This window comes from Bombina bombina, chromosome 1, assembly GCF_027579735.1.
Source record: "Bombina bombina isolate aBomBom1 chromosome 1, aBomBom1.pri, whole genome shotgun sequence".
NCBI classification, from domain to species: domain Eukaryota; kingdom Metazoa; phylum Chordata; class Amphibia; order Anura; family Bombinatoridae; genus Bombina; species Bombina bombina.
Genome location: NC_069499.1, coordinates 277279829 through 277303744, shown reverse-complemented (window position 1 = coordinate 277303744; position 23916 = coordinate 277279829). Strand labels below are relative to the sequence as shown.

Here is a 23916-nt window from a genome sequence, read left to right as displayed (position 1 = left end):
GCCAAGAATCTTTAATGGAGTCAGCAACAGGAAACATATTTTTTAAATACGAGAGACGGGGAGAAATAAATCCCTGGCTACTCCCATTCCTGTAAAATAATCTCCGTCACACGGTCTGGGACATGAAAAACTTCCACAGAGGAAGGAACATCATAGTATTTATTAAGTTTACTAGACTTCTTAGGGTTGACAACAACAGACATATCGGAGTCGTCCAAAGTAGCCAATACCTCCTTTAACAGTATACGAAGGTGTTCAAGCTTAAATCTGAAGTTTACTTCTTCAGTATCAGATGAAGGAATAATACTGTCCGAATCTGAGATTTCCCCATCAGAGGCTATTGACGTAACCGCTTCAGACTTATGAGGGAGGGCAACCTGCGTAGCAGTAGGTGGAACAGAAACCTTACTATCTGAATGTCTAATTTTCCTCTTGCGTTTTCCCAGCATAGGAAAAGTAGATAATGCCGCAGATACTGCAGAAGATACCCGTGCAGCAAAGTCTGCAGGCAAATAAACTTCTCCAGGAGGCTGAGAGGAAATGCAGGACACTTTATGTGACGCCGTAGAGGCTTGGGATGTTTGAGAAGAAATTTGTGGCATTGCCTGAACAGCATCATCCTGAGAGGCATTGGGCTCAGCAGGCAACAATTTATCTTCAAGCTAAGCATGCAGCACAGAATTGCATAGACAAAACAATTTGTGGCTCTAGGCATAACAAGCATTTGTCAAAAGACACAGTCTTCCATGTCTATAATACTAAGGCTGAGGTGCCTTACCGTAACATTTATATACAATTTGGCTGTCAGAAGTCTCTAAAACGATGGTATAGTAGATCGACACTCAAGAGACTGAAATGCAATGATGGCTCTCTGGCCGTGAATATCCGACCGCAGAGAGAAGTCACATGACCGGCAGAGAGAGAAAACTATGCAGCAAGTAAAAGGCGCATGTTTCCCTTTGCCTACAACACCAGAGCTAAATTTACACAAACGCTCAAGCAGGCTGTCAGTTAGCCTGTTCTAACTAAGCAAGCAAAGAGAACCAACTGCCAAATTTTATGTTTATACATAAATCCCTGTATAAAACATAAGCCACACACACATATACTAATAAAGTATTTTAACAAAATTATCCCACAGAGGAAAACGTCCCAATAAAGGGAAGATTAACCCCTAGTCTCAACATAGATAATGTGCCTGCCCACTGCCAAAGAGAATCATGTATAAAGGATTTTAAAAATGTCCCCATCTACTGCATATTAAATATTCTTCTGAAGTGCAAGTTTCCAAGATCTAGAAGACAAAGGTACTTACCTGCACTCTAGCTGTCCAGCAGGAAGACAGCTCACAAGTTGTGAAAGGACACATACTCCTTACAAAGACCTGTAGAAAAAGAAAGAACAGAGTAACCAACTCTGAATTTCTGTACCATGGGCAGCAGTGTGTTAGGAAACAAGCAATTGTATTCTTTATTATTTATCAATTTAAAGGTATAACTTGTACACCCCTTTTGTTATTTTATATCTTTAAAAATATATATATATATATTTGCTAACACTAACTAATACTGTGCTACCTTTTTTCTGCAAATTTACAAGATGAGAAACATTTAAAGTGGGTAGTGAGGTCATATTCTCATGTCTTTTTTTTCCTCCCATCTAGGACTCTTTACTTTGATCCTGGCCTCTGTGTTTCCAAGTAGCAGTGGTGATCGCTTCACGCTGTCCAAGCTGCTAGCTGTCATTTTAAGGTACCAGCATTTGTTCCATATAAAATATAAATCAGGTTTAATTCCTTTCTTTTTTTTAATTTCTTTTTAAAAATTACATTTTTTTGCAAAAGCTCATGATCATCATAAAAAATGTGACTAAAACAAAGAGTACAATCACCAAATTACAGTGTGTTCAAAACACGACAACTTGACCTTTTATTCCAAAACTTCAGAAGAGTAACAATGTATCCTCTAATACAAAAAGTGAAAATAAAGTGTCATCACAGAGTCACTATAGCTTTGAGTTAAAGGACCAGTAAACACAGCAGATTTGCATAATCAACAAATGCAAGATAGCAAGACAATACAATAGCATTTAGTCTGAATTTCAAATGAGTAGTAGATTCTTTTCTAACACATTTTAAAGTTATGTATATTTCCACTCCCCCTGTACCATGTGATAGCAATCAGCCAATCACAAATGCATATACGTATAGTCTGCGTTCTTGCACATGCTCAGTAGGAGCTGGTGACTCAAAAAAAGTGGAAAGATAAAAGACTGTGCACATTTTTTTTAATGGAAGTAAATTGGAAAGTTGTTTAAAATTGCATGCTCTATCTGAATAATGAAAATTTAATAAAGCTTGAGTGTCCCTTTAAATGTCATTTTTAATATAAATCCTTCTGGATGACCGGATCTCTTCTTAAATATTCTGTTACATATATAGTAAAAAAAACACCCCATTAAAAACAGAGGTTTTGACAGCAGTCAGGGTTTACGCTGGTAACATACACTTCAGACTTAACTTACAATGTCTAGTACACACTCTTAAGCTAGTTCTAACATCTTTATTTGTAATGTTGTGTCTTGCTGTGTTGCTTCTCGTAAATGGCTCTTTCCTCTCACAGTGACGTCGCCTTCCTCCAGTAAAAGTACATAGAGCAAACATTTCTCTTCCCTTTAACTTCCCTTGTAAAGGTTATTTTAGGCTGAATAACAATGTAAAGGATTAGATTTAAAGGGGCAGTCTACTTTAAAATTGTTATTTTTCAAAAAGATAAATAATCCCTTTATTACACATTCCCCAGTTTTGTATAACCAACACTGTCATATTAATATAATTTTTTACATCTATGATTACCTGTATCTAAGCTACTGCAGACTGCCTTCTATCTCAGTGCTTTTAAAATGTTTGTATTTTAGCTTATAAGTGCTGGTTCTTGCATAACCATTATCACTCTCCACTGGAGTGAGCACAATGGTATTTATATGACACGCATGAACTAGCACTGTCTAGCTGTTGTGCAATATTTATAAAGCACTGAAATAAGGGGAAGCCTGCTGTGGAGCTTAGAAACATGAAAACTTAGAGAATATTATTAAAGAGGTTATAAAGTACTGTATATAAATAAAACAATGTTGTTCATGCAAAGCTGGAAAATGAATATTAAAGGCATTATCTGTCTTTTACTAAAAAATAAAGTCTCCCTTTTAAACATAAACAACTGTTCTGTTGTGAATTTTAACTGTGCTAAAGTGAAACTGAATTTCCATCTGCTTAATTTTTGTTTAATCTTGTTTAAATTACAATGAAATAGATCCTGGGACTTGTTAAAGAAAATATCAAACTCTCAACTCATTTTTTAAATCAATCATGTCATAAGAGCATTTTTTTTTTTACAACAGCACTAAAAAATAGCAGAGTACTATAAACATTCATCGTATTTGCCAAGCTCCATCTGCCTCTTATCTCACAGTTACCTAACACTCCCTAATTTTACAAATTCTTTAATCCCAATGTTAAAAAACAGAGCTCTAACCAAGGAGCTATACTTCGATATTTGTAACTTAACAAGGAATAGAGTCAAGTCAATTATCTATAATTTTTCATAAAACAAATTATTCGCACATTTTTAAGTATTTTATCTGTATTCATCTACATACATTTTGAAAAGCAAAAAACACAGTCATGTGACAATTTATTGCCTTTTCTAATGGTGGATTTCTTTTCTAAGATATAGAGAGTCCACAAGGTCATTCAATTACTAGAGGGTATATCACTCCTGGCCAGCAGGAGGAGGCAAAGAGCCCCACAGCAAAGCTGTTAAGTGTCACTCCCCTACCCATAATCCCCAGTCATTATCTTTGCCTCTGTCAATTGAGGAGGTGAAGTTTGGTGCCTGAAGAAATTAATTCCTTTTTCGGGTACTTTTCCCTGCAAGCAAGGATTTGGGTTTAGCTGAGTCTACGTCAATCTCTTCAGTAGAGTAGTGGTGGCTTTTAAGCAGTTAGGAAGTTGTAATTACTTTATTAGTATGTGTGTGTGGCTTATGTTTTATACAGGGATTTATGTATAAACATAAAATTTGGCAGTTGGTTTTCTTTGCTTGCTTAGTTAGAACAGGCTAACTGACAGCCTGCTTGAGCGTTTGTGTAAATTTAGCTCTGGTGTTGTAGGCAAAGGGAAACATGCGCCTTTTACTTGCTGCATAGTTTTCTCTCTCTGCCGGTCATGTGACTTCTCTCTGCTGTCGGATATTCACGGCCAGAGCGGCATCATTGCATTTCAGTCTCTTGAGTGTCGATCTACTATACCATCGTTTTAGAGACTTCTGACAGCCAAATTGTATATAAATGTTACGGTAAGGCACCTCAGCCTTAGTATTATAGACATGGAAGACTGTGTCTTTTGACAAATGCTTGTTATGCCTAGAGCTACAAATTGTTTTGTCTATGCAATTCTGTGCTGCATGTTTAGCTTGAAGATAAATTGTTGCCTGCTGAGCCCAATGCCTCTCAGGATGATGCTGTTCAGGCAATGCCACAGCTTTCTTCTCAAACATCCCAAGCCTCTATGGCGTCACATACAGTGTCCTGCATTTCCTCTCAGCCTCCTGGAGAAGTTTATTTGCCTGCAGACTTTGCTGCACGGGTATCTTCTGCAGTATCTGCGGCATTATCTACTTTTCCTATGCTAGGAAAACGCAAGAGGAAAATTAGACATTCAGATAGTAAGGTTTCTGTTCCACCTACTGCTACGCAGGTTGCCCTCCCTCATAAGTCTGAAGTCTCTTGCTGTTGCTCCTCCTTGGATCCTTAATCTTGTTCTTAAAGTTTTGCAGCAGGCTCCGTTTGAGGCAATGCATTCTATAGATATTAAGTTGCTATCTTTAAAGGTTTTGTTTCTTATTGCTATCTTCTGCTCGGAGAGTTTTGGAACTCTCGGCTTTGCAGTATGATTTACCTTACCTTATCTTTCATGTGGATAAGGCGGTTCTTCGTACTAAATTTGGGTTTCTTCCTAAAGTGTTTTCGGATAGAAATATTGATCAGGAAATTGTTGTTCCTTCTCTCTGTCCCAATCCTTCTTCTCATAAAGAATGTCTGTTGCACATGTTGTGCATGCTCTAAAATTCTGCCTACAGACGACTAAGTATTTTCGCCAGTTTTCTGCCCTGTTTGTTTCTCAGGAAAGCTTAAGGGTCAAAAGGCTACTGCTACTTTTCTTTTTCTCTGGTTGAGAAGTATAATTAGTTTTGCTTATTAGACTGCTGGACAGTAGCCTCCTGAGAGAATTACAGCTCATTCCGCGAGGGCTCTCTCCTCTTCATGGGCTTTCAAAAATGAAGCTTCTGTGGAACAGATTTGCAAGGCTGCAACTTGATCCTCTCTGCAGACTTTTTCCAAATTTAGACTTTTTCCAAATTTTCCAAATTTGATTCTTTTGCCTCGGCTGAGTCCTCTTTTGGGATAAAGATTCTTCAAGCGGTGGTGCCTTCTGTTTAGGTCTGTCTGTCTTGTTCTCCCTCCCTGTTTATTCTGTGTCCTCTAGCTTGGGTATTGGTTCCCACTAGTAATTGAATGACGTTGTGGACTCTCCATATCTTAGGAAAAAAAATTTTTTTATGCCTACCTGATGAATTTCTTTCTTTCCGGATATGGAGAATCCACGACCCCACCCTTTTATTAAAGCGACAGTCAAGTCCAAAAAAAACTTTCATTTTTCAAATAGGGCATGTCATTTTAAACAACTTTCCAATTTACTTTTATCAACAATTTTGCTTTGTTCTCTTGGTATTCTAGCTGAAAGCAAGCCTAGGAAGGCACATATGATAATTTCTAAGCCCTTGAAGGCCGCCTCTATTTTATTTACTTTTCACAGCAGGGGAGAGCAAGCTCATGTAGGCCATATAGATAGCATTGTGATCATGCTCGTGGCTAGTGGCAGACACTGCACTAATTGGCTAAAATGCAACTATATGCAAAATAACTAAAAGTCATGTGATTAGGGGCGGTTAGAAGATGCTTAGATACAAGTTAGTCACAGAAGTAAAAAGTGTATTAATATAACAGTGTTGGTTTTGCAAAACTGGGAAATGGGTAATAAAGGGATTATTTATCTTTTTAAACAACAAAAATTCTGGTGTTGACTGTCCCTTTAAGTCAGTTATTTTGTACTAAACCTCAGGCACCTCTACACCTTTGTGTTATTCCTTTTCCATTTCCCTTCGGTCGAATGACTGGGGATTATGGGTAGAGGCGTGACACTCAATAGCTTTGCTGTGGTGCTCTTTGCTGCCTCCTGCTGGATAGGAGAGATATTCCCACTAGTAATTGAATGACGTCATGGACTCTCCATATCTGGAAAGAAAGAAATTCATCAGGTAAGCATACATTTCTTTTTTGTGCTTCCTGTAGTCTAGGATAAAAAGTGTATATTTATTTTACTGCCTCATAGAGAGATGGGTCACTACAGACAAAATTTGTTGTTACTGATATCTATTTATGAACTTCAATACTTGATGCATTAGTTTAACATATATATATATATATATATATATATATATATATATATATATATATATATATATATATATATATATATACTTTTTTTTTGTGTATTTGAATGGTAAAACATTTTTTTTTACATTACTCTCTACAGAAGTGTTTACAATTTTCATATCAAATGTACATTGAAATATTGTTATTGTTATCTACAGTCCAATGTGATGTACATTTTTTCCATAGTATACAAATTCAATAGCATTCAGCTGTATACGAAAACCCATTTTTTGTGTTTTTAAATAAATGAAAAAACCTTGTGCTTCATTAAGACCTTTTATCAACAGAAAATCCTTTTAAACTTTTGTATTTGTAGATATTTTTTAATTCAGCAGCATTATCGTCTTAAAATCAATCTTAAGAAATTAAAATATTGTTAAAACCACTATTTTAATATGTAACAATTTACACAAGTTAAATGGACATGAATCAAAAGTAAATTGACTGAGCATGGAATTTGTAGAAAAAAATCTAATTTACTTTGTTCTTCTGGTGTCCTATTGTGAAAAGGATACCTAGGTAGCTTCAGAAACACATACATGTCTTTAAAAAATATGGGCCAGATTACAAGTGGAGCACCCGCTCGAGCTTTAACTGCACTAGAAGTAAGCTTTTTTGCTTGCAACGGATTGCCCTCATATTATAAGTTAACCCTTTCGTGTCAGGGATAAAGTGCTTACATCGGAACAACTGTTCCGATGTAGACAAATTGAAACCACGCGATCGTGCACACAGGTTAAAAGTAAACTGTTTTCGCTTACGCACTAACCTGACTAGCGCAAAAAGCTAAACTTAGAATATCGCATGCGCATTAATGTATTTCAGGAATTTCATATTCTTATGTGCGCTAACCCGACATGAAAATATGAATCTTTCACATTCCAATGTTATTCACATAGCAGAATATATTCTATTTATTGATACAAAATAAATATTTCTACATACAGTACTGTACAAAAGTCTTAGTCCACCATTAGATTTGTTGTTTTAGCAATAATATAATGATTATATATAATTAGTTTTCAGTCTCTTTATTAGAATACAACCAAAAAATACAGGATATTTGTATGCTGTATTAAAAAAATCAGAAAAAATGCTTCCATATTCTTAAGTGGCAAGCTTTTAGTGTGACCTTCCTTTACACTTGAGCAATAGCAGGAACCTGGCTCTCGTAAACCTAAATGGAATGAAACCCTAATTTATGTAATTGCTAACACCTGTATTTTTCCAACTATTTCATGTCAAAATGACTGCTGTGAAAAAGTTATATTACTCTAGGTTTGTGCAAGACATGTTGGAGCATTACATACGCATGTAGTATGAGTTTAATTAATTGGAAGCTTGCTAAAAAGAACAACATTCAATCACATCATTATATTCAAAATGCCAAAGATCATTTGACAGACATAAAAATCATACTTTTGCAAGACCACTCTCAAAGGCAAATCAGCAAACAAACTGGATACTCAAGCTATTATAAAGAAATTTGAAATTCGAAGAATCAAGAGAGGTCAAGGACAAGAAAGGACTGGAAGGCCAAGAATTCTTTCAAAATCTGATGAGAAGTTTCTCAAGAATATTATGGAGTGACAAATCCAAGTTTGATACTTTTGGGTCAAATCGTCGACAATATGTGAAAAGAAGAGATGGAAGAATGAGTGCTTGCAGCCTTCAGTGAACCATGGTGGAGGATCTGTCCTGGTTTGGAACTGTATTTCTGCCAGTGGTGTTGGCGTTATTGTCCAAATTGATGGGATCATGAATGCTGAAAAGTACAAACAGGTTTTAATTAATCATGTCATTCCTTCTGGAAAGTGCCTGATTGGGAAAGGTTTTTTTTCCCAGCATGATAACGAACCCAAGCACACTGCTAATGCAGTGAAATCATATTTGGAGTGAAAAACAGCTGATAAAAGAAATGACAGTCATGGACTGGCCTCTACAGAGTCCAGACCTAAATATTATAGAGGCAGTATGGGATCACCTGAAAAGAGAAAGAAATAAGACATCCTAAATCTTAAGAAGAACTCTAGGAAATGCTGAAAGAAGCTTGGTATAATATACCAGAAGATTACTTCCGAAAACCTCAGGACAGTCTCCCCAAAAGTGTTCAAGATGTGCTTAGTGTCAAGGGAGGTCACACTAAATACCGACTTTCCTTCCATAAGGTATGGAGAGTCCACAACTTAATTCCTTACTGTTGGGAAATACAACACCTGGCCACCAGGAGGAGGCAAAGACACCCCAGCCAAATGCTTAAATATCCCTCCCACTTCCCCTATCCCCCAGTTATTATTTGCCTTTCGTCACTATAGGAGGTGGCAGAGAAATGTCAGAAGATTTGGATAGTCCTGTAATCGTTATGTTCCCTTCAAGAGAGGACTGGAGTTTTAAGTAGTCATGTCAACCTCTCAGTGTGAGTATTTATGAAAGTTAAAAGAAAAAGTGGGTTTAGTAAGGGCGCTAACTGCTAAAGATACCAAAAATTTGTGTTATTTGAGAAATAAATTGATGTACGAAAAATCTATGGAAACCTTATGATAAAGGCATAAAATTATTTAATAGGTATAAAAATATTTATTTTCACATAAAAACACCATCATATGACTAAACATAAAATATATAATACATCATTTAATAGAGACATCTCTAACATAAACCACTATAATTAATTATTCAAGATGTACTTATTAGATTGTTACGGAGTAGACAGAAAATAGAGATACTTTGTATCTTTTCAGAGGCTTAATCTGTTTTCAGTTGTTAGATACAATAGTATAAATAAATTAAAGGGACAGTCTACACCAGAATTTTTATTGTTGTAAAATATAGATAATCCCTTTATTACCCATTTCCCAGTTTTGCATAACCAACACAGTTATAATAATATACTTTTAACCTCTGTGATTATCTTGTATCTAAGCCCCTACAAACTGCCCCTTTTTTCAGTTCTTTTGACAGACTTGCAGTCTAGCCAATCAGTGCCTGCTCCCAGATATATTCACGTGCACGAGCACAGTGTTATCTATATGAAATATGTGAACTAACACCCTCTAGTGGTGAAAAACTGTTAAAATGCAATCTGAAAAGAGGTGGGCTTCAAGGTCTAAGAAATTAGCATATGAACCTCCTAGGTTAAGCTTTCAACTAAGAATACCAAGAGAACAAGGCAAAATTGGTGATAAAAGTAAATTGGAAAATTGTTTAAAATTACATGCTCTATCTGAATAATGAAAGTTTATTTTGGCCTAGACTGTCCTTTTAAATACTATTTTCTGTGTTCTCTGTATATTAGGTTGTATTCCTTACGAGAAAACATATAAAAATCTCTTGCCAAAACGGTTTTCCTATTTTGTCAGTGTTTACATAAAAATTAAAAACAATTAGAAAGTGTTCATAATTGAGCTCATTTTTATGGAAAGGAGTCCGTTTCAGCTGACAATAAGATATAAAGTGTTAGATTTGGCAAGTTCTTAGTAGTGAAGCGGTGCAACATTGGCTAACATCAAAATTCTTGTCAAGGATCGTACCTTTAAACTTGTTTATCCAAGACAGCAGGGTATCCAATGCATCCTGCATCTACAATCAACAGTGTATCACAGTTGGCAGCTTCTTATCAAGTATCGTACCTTAAAGCTTGTTTATCCAAGACAGCAGGGAATGCAATACGTCCTGCAGTGTATCGCGGTTGGCAAATTCCTCGTGTTCTCGGCGTCTTACGTCACACCCGGTACTTTGGGGGCTCGACTTGTGCCTGCCAATCAGCGCTTTAGATACTCGTCTTGATTCTGGCTTATAAGTTTCTTGTCTCACAAATCTTATATTTGTAGAAATATCACAGATATTAGTGGATGTAGTTTAGGAAGGAGTTTCCTTGCAATATGAATTTTACCTGCCCTTAGTGCTGATGAACGCAGGTTTTCCAGCCGCTAAGGAAGTTATAGTTGGTATATGAGCAACCCGGGTTGTTGGAAGATGGTGATAAAAAGTATTAATTTTGTAGTTGAAGGTGCACAGTCCCACAATTAAACGCGTTTCGCTCTCTCCTAGAGCGTTATCAAGAATGATTTTAGACCATGAAACACCTTTTTTTTTATAGATCCAGCTCTTTCCTTATTGGTTAATCCATAAACCTTAAAATTAAGGTGGTATTTTAGAATTGCAAACCAGCTTCACTACTATTGCATCCATAGTTTTTCTTTATTTAGGCTCTTTGACGATAAAAATAATCTAGCTCCTGTTCCATCAGTTGTTTAATAATATACATTTTGGTATATAACAATTAAAGTGCTTTAATTTTACAGATAAATTATATCTCGTGACATAAAAAATTTTTAAAGGCAAAATTATAAATGCAGAAAAAAGTGCAATTGTGCATAAGTGTATATAGTACATGTTAATGTGTTATTTAAGTTGGTGTCTAGACAATTATATCTGACACATTATATTTATTTATGAGACTATTCTTTACAGAGTCCCTAGTATAAAATTCTCATTTGTTAGTGGTTACAATGTTTCAATCCAAAAGAAATGGTGATATGTCCAGCTCTGTGTTTAAGCCTTTTGGGAATAGGGTGTCATATTTAAAAATATATTCTGCTTCCTTAAGTAATCATTTTTTCTGTATAAAGGAAACTCCTTCCTAAACTACATCCACTAATATCTGTGATATTTCTACAAATATAAGATTTGTGAGACAAGAAACTTATAAGCCAGAATCAAGACGAGTATCTAAAGCGCTAATTGGCAGGCACGAGTCGAGCCCCCAAAGTACCGGGTGTGACGTAAGACGCTGAGAACACAAGGAATTTGCCAACCGCGATACACTGGACGTATTGGATACCCTGCTGTCTTGGATAAACAAGCTTTAAGGTACGATACTTGACAAGAAGCTGCCAACTGTGATAGACTGTTGATTGTAGACGCAGGACGCATTGGATACCTTGCTGTCTTGGATAAACAAGTTTAAAAGTACGATCCTTGACAAGAATTTTGTTGTTAGCCAATATTGCACCGCTTCACTACTATCTCTATTTTCTGTCTACTCCGTAACAATTTAATAAGTACATCTTGAATAATTAATTATAGTGGTTTATGTTAGAGACGTCTCTATTAAATGTTGTATTATATATTTTATGTTTAGTCATATGATGGTGTTTTTATGTGAAAATAAATATTTTTATACCTATTAAATAATTTTATGCCTTTATCATAAGGTTTCCATAGATTTTTCGTACATCAATTTATTTCTCAAATAACACAACTTTTTGGTATCTTTAGCAGTTAGCGCCCTTACTACACCCACTTTTTCTTTTCACTAATTGTTTAGATTGAAGGATCTAATCTTTTCTGTAAGGAGTTTGATACCCCACATTTGACACCAGCGCACTATTATCACACACTTTGCTCACTATTGATGAAAGTTAGAGTCTGAAGATGCAGGTAAAGTTTTTCTGCGAACCCATCCAGACTGCCGCCTAACCGCTCCCGGTCAATCAGTGTTGACGAGTTTCACTGCTTGCTGTTACACACTCTAGTCCATGTCAGAGGCATAGCTGGAAGACTGTCACACTTGAGAGGCTGTGCCTGTTCCACAGCATGGATCCTGGAGGTAAGATAGTTTAATTTATACACTTTTTTCTATACAGTGTCACAGTGTGGCTCCTTTATGCCTCGATAGGATCAAGGGTTAATATCTCCAGGGAGATTATTTGAACAGCAAGGGGTTATTTATAACTGCTTTTATGTGTGAGGTATTTTGGGCTCATAGACTGTGCTTTTGGCTTGGATCAAACAGGTCTCACTTTCATTTTTGTGGTTGCGCTGCTCATAATAGCTTGGCGCCTTTTTCTTAGCAAGGGAAGTCCTGTCCTACGCACTGAGTGACCAGGGGAGATCTTTTTGTTTTTCCTACGATCTTGCTTCGAACTTCGCTCCTGAGAAGAGCGTTTTCTCTGTTAGCTGTCTGGGTCTAGGAGTTAGTGAGTGCCCCAGTAATTGGGATTATAATAAATAATAAATATGCTGTTTTTTTTAATAAAGTGTTTACTTTTTGTTTGCCCTCATGTGAATATATCCTAGCTATGGAGGACTCTGATATTACATTAGAAGGATTTGCTCCTTCTGTACTGATTGATAATTCCTTTTTTATTTTGTGAGGAGGCCGTAGTTTGCCTGCCTGCTCAATTTTGTTCCATTTGCCTCAGCACTGTTTTAAAGTTTAAGAAGGGAGACAATCCTGCTAATACTCATAGCGCTATTAGCCCCTCTGAGCCATCTACCTCTCAGGAATCTGGATTCCGAGAGATTACTACCCTTTCTACCCTACCCGCTTCACGTGCGGTTCCCTGTGGCTCAACTAATCCTCTATCTGGTGGGGTTTTTTTTCCTGCAGACTTTACAGCGCAGTTACAATCGGCGGTGTCTGCAGCCCTGAGTGCCTTACCTTGCGCTAAGAAATGCAAGAGAGAGGTTAAACATTAGTTCTCCTGACTTAGTCATCTAAATATTTGTCGGCTTTAACTATTATGTCTCTGCTATCCGAGGATAAGTTAACTTCTGTAGCTTACGAGGGTGAACTTTCTGAGTCGGAGACTTGAGTTTCTAAACTTCCTTCAGCAGAGGAACCCTCCTTTAGATTTAAAATTGAGCATCTGCATTTTTTATTAAAGAAGGTTCTGTCTACGCTAGAGGTTCCAGAGGCTACTGTCCCGGAGGAACCTAAGATCCTTAAATTAGACAGGGTTTATGAAGACAGGAAGGTCCCTCTGACTTTTCCTGTGCCAGTTAAGATGGCGAACATTATTAGTAACAAATGGGAAAGAATAGGAACTGATTTTTCCCCCTCGTCTACTTTTAAAGAATTATTCCAGGTCCCTGACTCTCTTAGATTTATGGGGCTCCATCCCTAAGGTGGATGGCGCTATTTCTACGCTGGCTAAGCGTACTACTATACCTCTGAAGGATAGTTTCTCTTTTAGAGAGGCTATGGATAAGAAAATGTTAACCTTTCTGAGGAAGATGTTTAAACATACTGGGTTTTTATTTTAACCGGTGGCAGCTGTAGCCGCGGTTGCTGGAGCAACTACCTACTGGTGCGACACTGTCGGAGCTCATTGAGGTGGATATTAAGGAGAGAATTAAGACTCTGAGAATTGCCAACTCCTTCATATGTGACACAATTATGCAGATTATTCGCATAAATGCAAAGGCTTCTGGCTTTGCGGTCCTAGCCCGCCGGGCTTTCTGGTTGAAGTCTTGGTTTGCGGATATGACTTCTAAATCCAGACTCCTTTTTCTTCCTTTCATGGGGAAGATTTGTTTTGGTCCAGGGCTGGACTCCATTATTTCTACGGTTACCGGATGGAAAGGTGCCTTCCTACCGCAGGACAAGAAAAATAGGCCTAAGGGATGGCAATTGTCTAATGTTTGTTCCTTTCGTTCTGACAAATCACAATGACAGCAATCCTCCTCCAAGTCCGAGCAGCCCAAGAATACTTGGAAGCCGACTCAGTCTTGGAATAAGTTCAAACAGACTAAGTAGCCCACTGAGAATAAATCTGCATGAAGGAGCGCCCCCCTCCTATCCGGGATCGGATTGAGTAGGGGCAGACTGTCTCTTTTTTCAGACGCTTAGTTCCCGGATGTACAGGATCCTTGGGTCCTGTAGGTTGTATCTCAAGGATACAGGATAGGATTCAAGTCTCATCTGCTCGGTCTTTCTACAAGACCAGATAAGATGGCTGCCTTCCTAGGTTGCATACGAGATCTCTCCTCTCTAGGAGTAATTGTCCCAGTACCTATAGCAGGAAGAGGCTTGAGGTTTTATTCAAACCTTTTCGTGGTTCCAAAGAAGTAGGGATCTTTTCGTCCAATTCTGGACTTAAAGTGCCTAAACAAGTTTCTGAGTGTTACTTCTTTCAAGATGGAGACAATACGGTCAATCCTTCCTCTGGTTCAAGAAGGACAATTTATGACCACAGTAAACCTGAAGGATGCATACCTTCACGTCCTGATGCACATCATGTTCTGATACTGTAGTGATCAATTCTGCAGATTCAGATGAGATTCATTTCAGATTTAAGTTAGAACATCTCCGAGTTCTTTTAAAGGAGGTTCTTGCTACTTTGGAAGAATCCGACTCGTCTGTCGTGGAGAATCCAAAGAGGTCTAGTAAACTTAACAGGGTGTATGATGTGCCCTCATCCGTGGAGGTGTTTCCAGTTCCAGACTGTATGGCAGATATCATAGCTCAGGAATGGGATTAACTAGGGATTCCTTTTTCCCTTGTCCCCTGTTTTTAAACAGATGTTTCCTGTTGCTGATTCTATACGTGACTCGTGGTGCAGAGTCCCCAAGGTAGAGGGAGCTATCTATACTCTTGCCAAGAGACTACTATTCCTATTTAAGATAGTTTTTTTTTTTTTTAAGGATCCCATAGATATGAAGCTTGAGGCTTTTTTGAAGAAAATGTACATTCATCAGGGATTACAGTGGTAGCCTGTTGCTAGTTTTGTTACAGTTGCAGGAGCAGCTTATTGGTGCAATGACTTATCTAATCTCATCTCAGAGGAGACTACTATAGAGGAGATCCAAGACAGGATCAAGGCTCTCAAGCTGGCCAATACCTTTATTTGTGATGCCAACATGCAAGTTCTTAGACTGGGAGCTAAGATTTCTGGTTTCACTGTTTTAGCTCGCAGAGCTCTGTGTTTAAAATCTTGGTCTGCAGATGTCACATCCAAGTCCAAGCTTTTGTCTTTGCCTTATAAGGGCAAAACCGTGTTTGGACCAGGTCTGGCTGAAATAATTTTAGATATTACAGGTGGAAAGGGCTCTTTCCTACCTCAGGATAAAAAGAATAGACCTAAGGGTGACACGAATTCTAATGTTCGTTCCTTTCGTAACTTTAAGGGACAAAAGTCTTCCTCCTCCTCTTCCAAGCTGCAACAATCCAAATCTTCTTAGAGGTCCAGTCAGCCTTGGAATGAAGGAAAGCAAGCCAAGAAGTCTTCAACTGATTCTAAATCAGCATGAAGGGACCACCCCTAATCCTGTATTGGATCAAGTGGGGGGCATGCTCTTTTTTCCGGCAGGCTTAAATACGCAATGTTTTCCGGATCCTTGGGCCGTAAATATAGTGTCCCACGGTTACAGAATAGGATTCAAATCATGTCCTCAAAGGGCCGATTCCTCCAGTCAAGGTTATCTGCGGATAAAGAAAGAGGCCTTCTTAAACTGCGTAAAAGACCTATCTTCCCTGGGAGTGATTGTTCCAGTTCCCCTAGAGGAATAGGGTCTAGGATTCTATTCAAATCTATTTGTAGTTCCCATAAAGGAGGGCACTTTCCATCCCATCTTGGACCTAAAGTGTCTCATCCAATTCCTCAGGGTTCCGTCCTTCAAAATGGAGACCATCCGTTCCATTCTTCCTTTGGTACAAGAGGGTTAGTTCATGACGGCCATATATCTAAAGGATGCACATCTTTATTTTCCCATTCACAGGGATCATTGCCAATATCAGAGGTTTGCCTTTCTGGACAAACATTTCCAGTTTGTTCCTTTTCCTTTTGGCCTTGCTACAGCTCTCAGAATTTTAATAGAGGTTCTAGGGCTCTACTGGCAGTGGTCAGGTCTCAGGGAATTACTGTGGCGCCTTACCTGGACGACATCTTGGTTCAAGTGTCATCTTTTCATCTAGCAAGATCTCATACAGAGATGCTGTTGTATATTCTACGTTCCCACGGGTGGAAAGTGAATCTGGGAAAGAGTTCCCTTGTACCAGATACAAGGGTGTGTTTCTTAGGAACAATTATGGATTCCCTGTCCATGAAGGTTTTTCTGATGGACTTCAGAAAATTCAAACTTCTTGCTTTGTGCATTTCTATCCAGTCTGCTATTCGTCCATCAGTGGCTCAATGCATGGAGGTGATTGGTCTGATAGTTGCCTCCATGGACTTCATTCCTTTTGCTCGGTTCCATTTGAGACCTCCGCAGTTATGCATGCTCAGTCAATGGAACGGAGACCACTCAGATCTGGATCCCCTAACAAGAGACTCTCTTGTGGTGGATTTCACATTACCATCTGTCTCTGGGCACATGTTTCCTGAGACCTTCCTGGGTGATTGTGACCATGGATGCCAGTCTGTTAGGCTGGGGAGCCATTTGGGACTCCTTAAAAGCACAGGGCCTGTGGACTTAGGAGGAGTCTTCTCTTCCTATCAACATATTAGAGTTGAGAGCAATCTTCAATGCCTTTACAGCTTGGTCTCAACTATCCTTGGTCCAGTTTATCAGATTCCAGTCGGACAACATCACCTCGGTCGGACAACCTCACTTCGGTGGCTTACATCAACCACCAGGGAGGAACTCGTAGTTCCTTAGCAATGAAGGAGGTGACTTGCCTTCTCCAGTGGGCAGAGTCTCATAATTGCCATCTCTCTGCCATCCACATCCCAAGGGTGGACAACTGGAAAGCAGATTTTCTGAGCAGTCAGACCTTTCATCCCGGGAAGTGGGCTCTCCACCCAGAGTTTTTCACAATGATAACCCACCCTCAGGTGGGGGGTTCTGGTGTTTTGATCTGAGGGCATCTCAAACTTCAAACAGCAGCTCTAGGCTAGCATCAAATGCCATTTGCGTCCAAAACGTTTCTGCGGCCCGAAATTTTAGTGCATCCCTAAAAATAATAATTATAAAAATATGCAAAATGATATTGTTAATTGCTCATACCATCAATTCATGTTAGACATTGTATTGCAAAAATGTAATTTGTTACACTATGTAATTTGAGCACTGCTTTATTCCCCCACCCCCTGCAAATATTGGAAGTCTATGATTTTAAATATGCAAATTTTTTTTAGTCACAATCAATCTTTATGCTCGTTAAGTATTGATGTCACATTTCTACCTCCAGCCCCCTCAAAATAAAAAGGAAAACATTCAGGGCCTCACCTAGTGCCCCTGACAAGGAAATCACTGCATGGAGGCGGTAGATAATCCTTGCTCAGAGAAAACATCTTAAAAATGCAATAGCAAGTACTGAACCCAGGACGACATTGACAAAAGATGAGGCATTTATGCTGTGTTTAATTAGCGTGGTAAAAACACTGTTAATGCAAGCACACAGGCAGGTGCTGCGGAGAATACATGAGAGAATGTACGATGTGCCACCAAAAATCACAATTTAATTTTTATGACTTGTTTATGTCATGTGAATTATTAAACAAGTCTTAACTTAGAAGAAAATGTTATTTTAAGCCTTATACAGCATATATTATTTAGCATATACACAATAGCAAATAATTGAATTGAAATATCTTTATTAATAATTTAATTTAAATTGAAATGTTAAAGGTAAAGTCTACGTGCGTTTGCAAGCACTTTGGGATCGTTGCGCTGCGGGCACCATACTCCGTCCTGTGCCACATCATGCAGGGGAAAAGTGATTACAGTATTCTTGGGAAAATGTCTTTATTCGGCAGCCCTAATATGGCGCCAAACTCCTCCTCCCTCCTTCTTGTGTGTTTGTTTGAAATCGCACTCAGCAGTGTGTGTGAATGGACTGAATAACATTAAAACCCTAGGACAGACACATTGTGCATGTGCAAAACTACAGCGCACGTCATGAATTTTACAAGTGAGAGCCTGATTATTGGATGCTGCTTTACTATAGACACGCCCACGGATTCTCTGGGATGAGTTTGCTGCCATTCTATAACGGCCAGATTTGGAAAGTATTTTTTAAATTACTTTTTTTTCTTTTGCCCTGCATGAGGTGGCCAGGACAGAGTGGGGTGCCAGCAGCACAACGATCACAAACAAGGGGCTTGCAAACACGGATGGACTGTCCCTTTAACTCTACAGAAAATTAAATACTATATATTAATATACTATATATATAATATTTTAAACAAAAAGCATAGTAGCAGAAATTTAAATCAATAGAGCATAATAAACCTATAAATTTATATCTGGATCAAATTAGATTTTTATTCTGTAAAAATGTGTGTATCTATTGTATATTTAAACCTAAGTTTTTAAATAATAGGAAGGGGTCTATTTTACAATGGCTTTTGGAAGAAACGTGTTCTCAGTAGGATGTGATTGTTCACCTTCACTGAGTGTAATGGTTTCATAAGATTCTCGGACTGAACTCTGAAAAGCGCAGCTCAGGGATTGACTGGAACAAAATGTTTAGGGGATTAGCATACTAAAGTTTTACACATGACTAGGTTTTATTATTTACTAGAGATGTGCTGATAAGCAATTATTTACAGGCTGACCTTAGATGTATAAACAGGGAAGGGCTCATGGATACCATACCAATTATTGGACTAGTTATAACTATCTTATATTTTTGTAAAACTGGTGTTTTTTAATACCCATTTCCATATGTTCTGAGTTTAAATGGCCATGTGAAAACTAATCTTCAATGATTCACATTACAACTTAAAAAGTAAAATCCAATTTAATTTTATTATCAAATTATTGTTCTTGTTGGTATCCTTTGTTGAAAGTTATCTCCTTTCCATGACATTATATCTGGTGGTCTCATAAGTGTGCTCATATATTGAGCACAGCTTCACAATGTTATTTATATATATATATATATATATATATATATATATATATATATATATATATATATAGTACTGAACTCACATTCTCACTATCTATGTATGCTCTAATAGAGGGAGCTAAGTTTCAATAAAGGATACCAAGAGAGAGCGGAGAATTTGATATTGGAAATACATTGGAAAAGTACATTTCATTTTGACTTCATTGTCCCTTTTAAAGGGACATTCCAGCCAAAACTTGAATGTACACGACACAGGCGTATTTAAGTATTGGAGAGAAGCATTTTTTGCAATATACATGTATTAGCAAAATATGCTTCTAGTAAAAGCTATATGCTCCATGCACCAGCATTTTAAACACAGCACTTGGTGTTTGTATCATCTGGTGGTGACTCATTTACATCATTGCTTACATGACACAAGCCCCACTGGTTCTATTTGCATCTGCAATATTTAAAATGCTGTTGCATATCTAGCTGAGCTATGTGCATAGAAAAATGATAAAACTAAAGCAGTAATAATTTTTACTAGAAGCATTTTTATACATGTATATTGTAAATCTTTTTCTATCCAAATATGTAATTAATCTATAGGCATTTCAATTTTGACCTGGATGTTCCTTTGCGATATCTTTAATTTATTAAGTAAAAAAATGTTTGAAATGTGAGGTAGTGTTTAAGTTCACACTTTGGCCTATCTGTATTATATTTCTGGTGTTTTACAACTTTATTTGCAGTTAAATTATAATGTAATGGCCACCAAAGGTTTTAGTGCACAATGAAAGGCATTTAATAATTGTGAGATTAAAAACTATGATCAAGACCTTCAAAAAGCTCAAATCTGAGATGAAAGCAAGCACATTATTGCTCACTCCTATAAATGCGCACCAATACATGATTATGAAAATAAAGCATCTAATTAAAGTGTTATTTTTCGAGTACTTAATTAGGAGCAGGTGTTCTTATCTGTACCTGACTTCCATATACATATAGTTTTATACACGCCACTGAATTCATGGCAGTCCAAACTAATTATCCTTAGAATCAACACTCCTCTTGAAAACATAATTTGCCTTGTTAAAAATATATCGGTCTGTTACGCTAGAAGTAAACAGGTAGCTGAAATCTTTTCCCAGTGAAAAAATCATCAAAGAAAGAAGATACAGTAATTGTTTGAGGGCTATTAATAGAACATTGTATATATTTTTCTTTCATCAGATGGTGAGTGTCCACAAGTCATCCTGTGTGGGAAATTTCCCTCCTAACCATTTAGGAAGAGGCAAAAGATCCCCCAACACACCAGAGCTTTTAATCTCTTCCACTTCTCATGACCCTCAGTCATTTTCTTTTGCCTGCTTGATGAGGAGAGAGGTGTAAGTGAAGTGCAAGATCTTATTGTTGTTGAATGGGGATCCTCAAATCGTTCTGAGGCCCAATTCTTCCTCGCAGTAACCTATCATTCAGAGGGTAGACAAGGAGTTATCAGTCATGCAGTGAAAGGTCTATTCTCTGAGAGACATGTCACATGCCTCCCATGTGAAATATGGACTTGTCCACCAATCCCCTGGGCTATAGGGAGCAACTCCTTGTGGATCCACAGTCATCCCCATGTGAAATATGGACTTGTCCACCAATCCCCTGGGCTATAGTGAGCAACTCCTTGTGGATCCACAGTCATCCCCATGTGAAATGTGGACTTGTCCACCAATCCCCTGGTCTATAGTGAGCAACTCCTTGTGGATCCACAGTCATCCCCATGTGAAAAGGTTTTTTTTGTTTTTGTTTTTAAAAAGGGATAGTTTTGCTTATTTTTAAATAACATTGCTCTGTTTTTCAGACTCCTAACCAAGTCCCAAAGTTTTAGGAGAATACCTACGTATACTTACGCCAGCTTGCTTCTGTTTGTGTAAAGGGTCTTTTCATATGCAAAGGAAGGGGGAGGGGGGAGTGTCTGATGTTTCCCACTTGCAGTGGGTGTTCCAGTAACCTTTTAAACAGAGCTAAACTGGAAGCTACTAAGTAAGTTTTTAAAAGGTTTTATACTGGATTTTTATATCAGTATCTGGCATATTCTTCTTTATAGTAGTATAGTAGTGTCTATTACATGCAGTTTTACGAAAATTTGTGTATACTGTCTATTTAAAGGGACCCTGATTTAACATTCTGCTGTATTTAGTGGTCATTTAAGGATTAAATTCACTCTTTTATTAGTGAGATTTTTATATAAAATATATATAGGTCCATTGCTATCCTTGTCTGCAGATTAAAGCCCATATTGGCTGCTCCAAATAAGGCAAATGGTGGGTGGAGTTTTTTAGATTAAAAAACAATTACAGTAAAACAGATGTTAATTTGTTTTAAAAACAGTTAGACTTGGCTAATATGTTATTGTGTAGCAACACAACAGAAATGTCTTATAATTACAAGCTGTTTACTCCCCCTTTAAATTCTGACCAGTTGGTCACAAGACTGCGGTTTCCCATTTCTTTTTCAGCCATTATTGATACTATGGGGCCGATTTAACAATGCCTGGCGGACATGATACAGTTTAGCGTATCATGTCCGCCAGATATCGCTAAATGCGGATTGCAGACCGCAGTCTCAGAGAAAGTGTATGAGTTAAGAGGCAGCAGTCCTTCTTAACTCCTGTTTCCGGAGAGCCTGAAGGCTTGCGTGAAAACAAGGGGGGCCCTTGTTAAATCGACCCCTATGTGCTCAAGATAAAAGAAAAGTAAAAATCTGTTTTACAGAAATATATTTCTCCAACATTGGTGTGTCCGGTCCACGGCGTCATCCATAACTTGTGGGAAATGTTCTCCCCCACAGGGAAAGGCAAGGAGAACACACAGCAAGAGCTGTCCATATAGCTCCCCCTCTGGCTCCGCCCCCCAGTCATTCTCCTTGCCGCTCTGAACAAGTAGCATCTACCACGGGGATGGCGAGGAGTTTGTGGTGTTAGTTGTAGTTTTTTATTCTTCTATCAAGAGTTTGTTATTTTAAAATAGTGCTGGCTTGTATTATTTACTCTATAACAGAAAAGTGATGAAGATTTCTGTTTAAGAGGGCTATGATTTTAGCACAAGTAACTAAAATCCATTACTGTTACCACGCAGGACTGTTGAAACAAGAGAACTTCAGTTGGGGGTAACAGTTTGCAGACTCATCTGCTTCAGGTATCACTAGTCTCCTTCTAACAACACAGGCTAATGCTAGATGACAGTCATTTTTCCCCTCAGGGGAAACGGTAAGCCATTTTTCTTTCACCTCAGCAAAAAAGATAACAGGCTTCCCCTTTTTGTTTTTTATGCTGGTAGACACTATTAGGGGCTAAATCGATTGGTTTTTATTACAATATTATACCATTTGAACTATTTTATAAGCTCACATACACTTGGGAACGTTTTTTATTGATCTGGCTTGTTTTAGACACCTAAATCTAGTCAGGAAGGCCCCTTCACTCTAGTGTGCTGAGGGAGGAAGCCTCATTTTGGCACTTCAGCTGTGCAGTTGAATTTCAAGGCAGTGCATGCAGATTCATGTGAGAGGGTCCTGTGGTTCAGAAAGTGACTCCAAAAGGCTTTTTTCTGTGAATGGTGACCCCTAAGGAAGGTAAAAAGCTGCAGCAAGGCTGTAGCTGGGATTGTGGTGTGTAAAAACGGTTAAATCAAACAATTAGCTCCGGTTTGCTTGTTTTAAGAGCTAGAGTCTCCATATTTGCTGTGCAATACTTTCTAAGCATTAAGACACTGGGGTCCAAATTTCAGAAAAATCGGATATTGCCTTCATAGTTTTTTGAACATTCAGAAATAAATGTGTCATTTTATTATTTAAAGAGATAGTAACGTTTTTGTTTAAAATCGTTTTTATTGCATTGTTTGCCTGCCTAAATCTGTTTAACATGTCTGTTCCATCAGATAACCTATGTTCTGTGTGTATAGAGACAAATGTGGTTCCCCCTTCGAGTGTTTGTGATAATTGCGCCATAGCGTCCAAACAAAATCAGGACAGCTCTGTTATTTTTCATAATGTTACCCAAGATGATTTATCTAATGAAGGTAGTGGGGATAGCTCTACATCCTCTCCTTCTGTGTCTACACCAGCTTTGCCCGCGCAGGTGACACCTAACGTGCCAGTGCTTATTTCTATGCAACAATTATTAGCAGTAGTGGATAATTCTATAGCAAATCTTTTATCCAAACTGCCAGTTTTTCAGAGAAAGCGTGATTGTTCAGTTTTAAATACAGATTAAAAGGATGAACAATCAGACGCTGACGATGCCTTATCTATTTTACCCTCACATCAATCGGAATTGGCTGTGAGGGAAGGGCTGTCTGAGGGTGAAATTTCAGACTCAGGAAAAATTTCTCAACAGGCAGAACCTGATCTATTGGCATTTAAGTTTAAGCTAGAACATCTCCGCGCTTTGCTTAAGGAGGTATTATCTACTCTGGATGACTGTGATTCCATGGTAGTACCAGAGAAGTTGTGCAAATTGGACAAATTTTTAGAGGTCCCAGTGCACGACGACGCTTTTCCAATACCTAAGAGGGTAGCGAACATAGTGGAAAAGGAGTGGGAGAAGCCAGGTGTACCCTTTGCCCCACCTCCTATATTTAAGAAAATGTTTCCCATAGTAGACCCTAGAAGGGACGCATGGCAAACGGTCCCGAAGGTTGAGGGAGCTGTTTCAACACTAGCGAAGCGCACAACTATTCCTATAGAGGACAGCTGCGCTTTCAAAGATCCTATGGATAAAAAATTGGAAGGATTGCTTAAAAAGATTT

The 23916-nt window shown here is 38.1% G+C and overlaps 1 protein-coding gene across 3 annotated transcripts in view; it reads left to right on the top strand.

Moving 5' to 3' along the window:
- The window catches only part of SLC35F5 (solute carrier family 35 member F5), a 286304-nt gene that overhangs the window by 128542 nt on the left and 133846 nt on the right, over positions 1-23916 (top strand). For all 3 annotated transcript variants that reach the window (XM_053698004.1, XM_053698002.1, XM_053698003.1), the window contains one exon: positions 1664-1751. In XM_053698004.1, coding sequence (XP_053553979.1) covers positions 1664-1751 — 88 coding nt within the window. The remainder of the gene's footprint in view (positions 1-1663; positions 1752-23916) is intronic.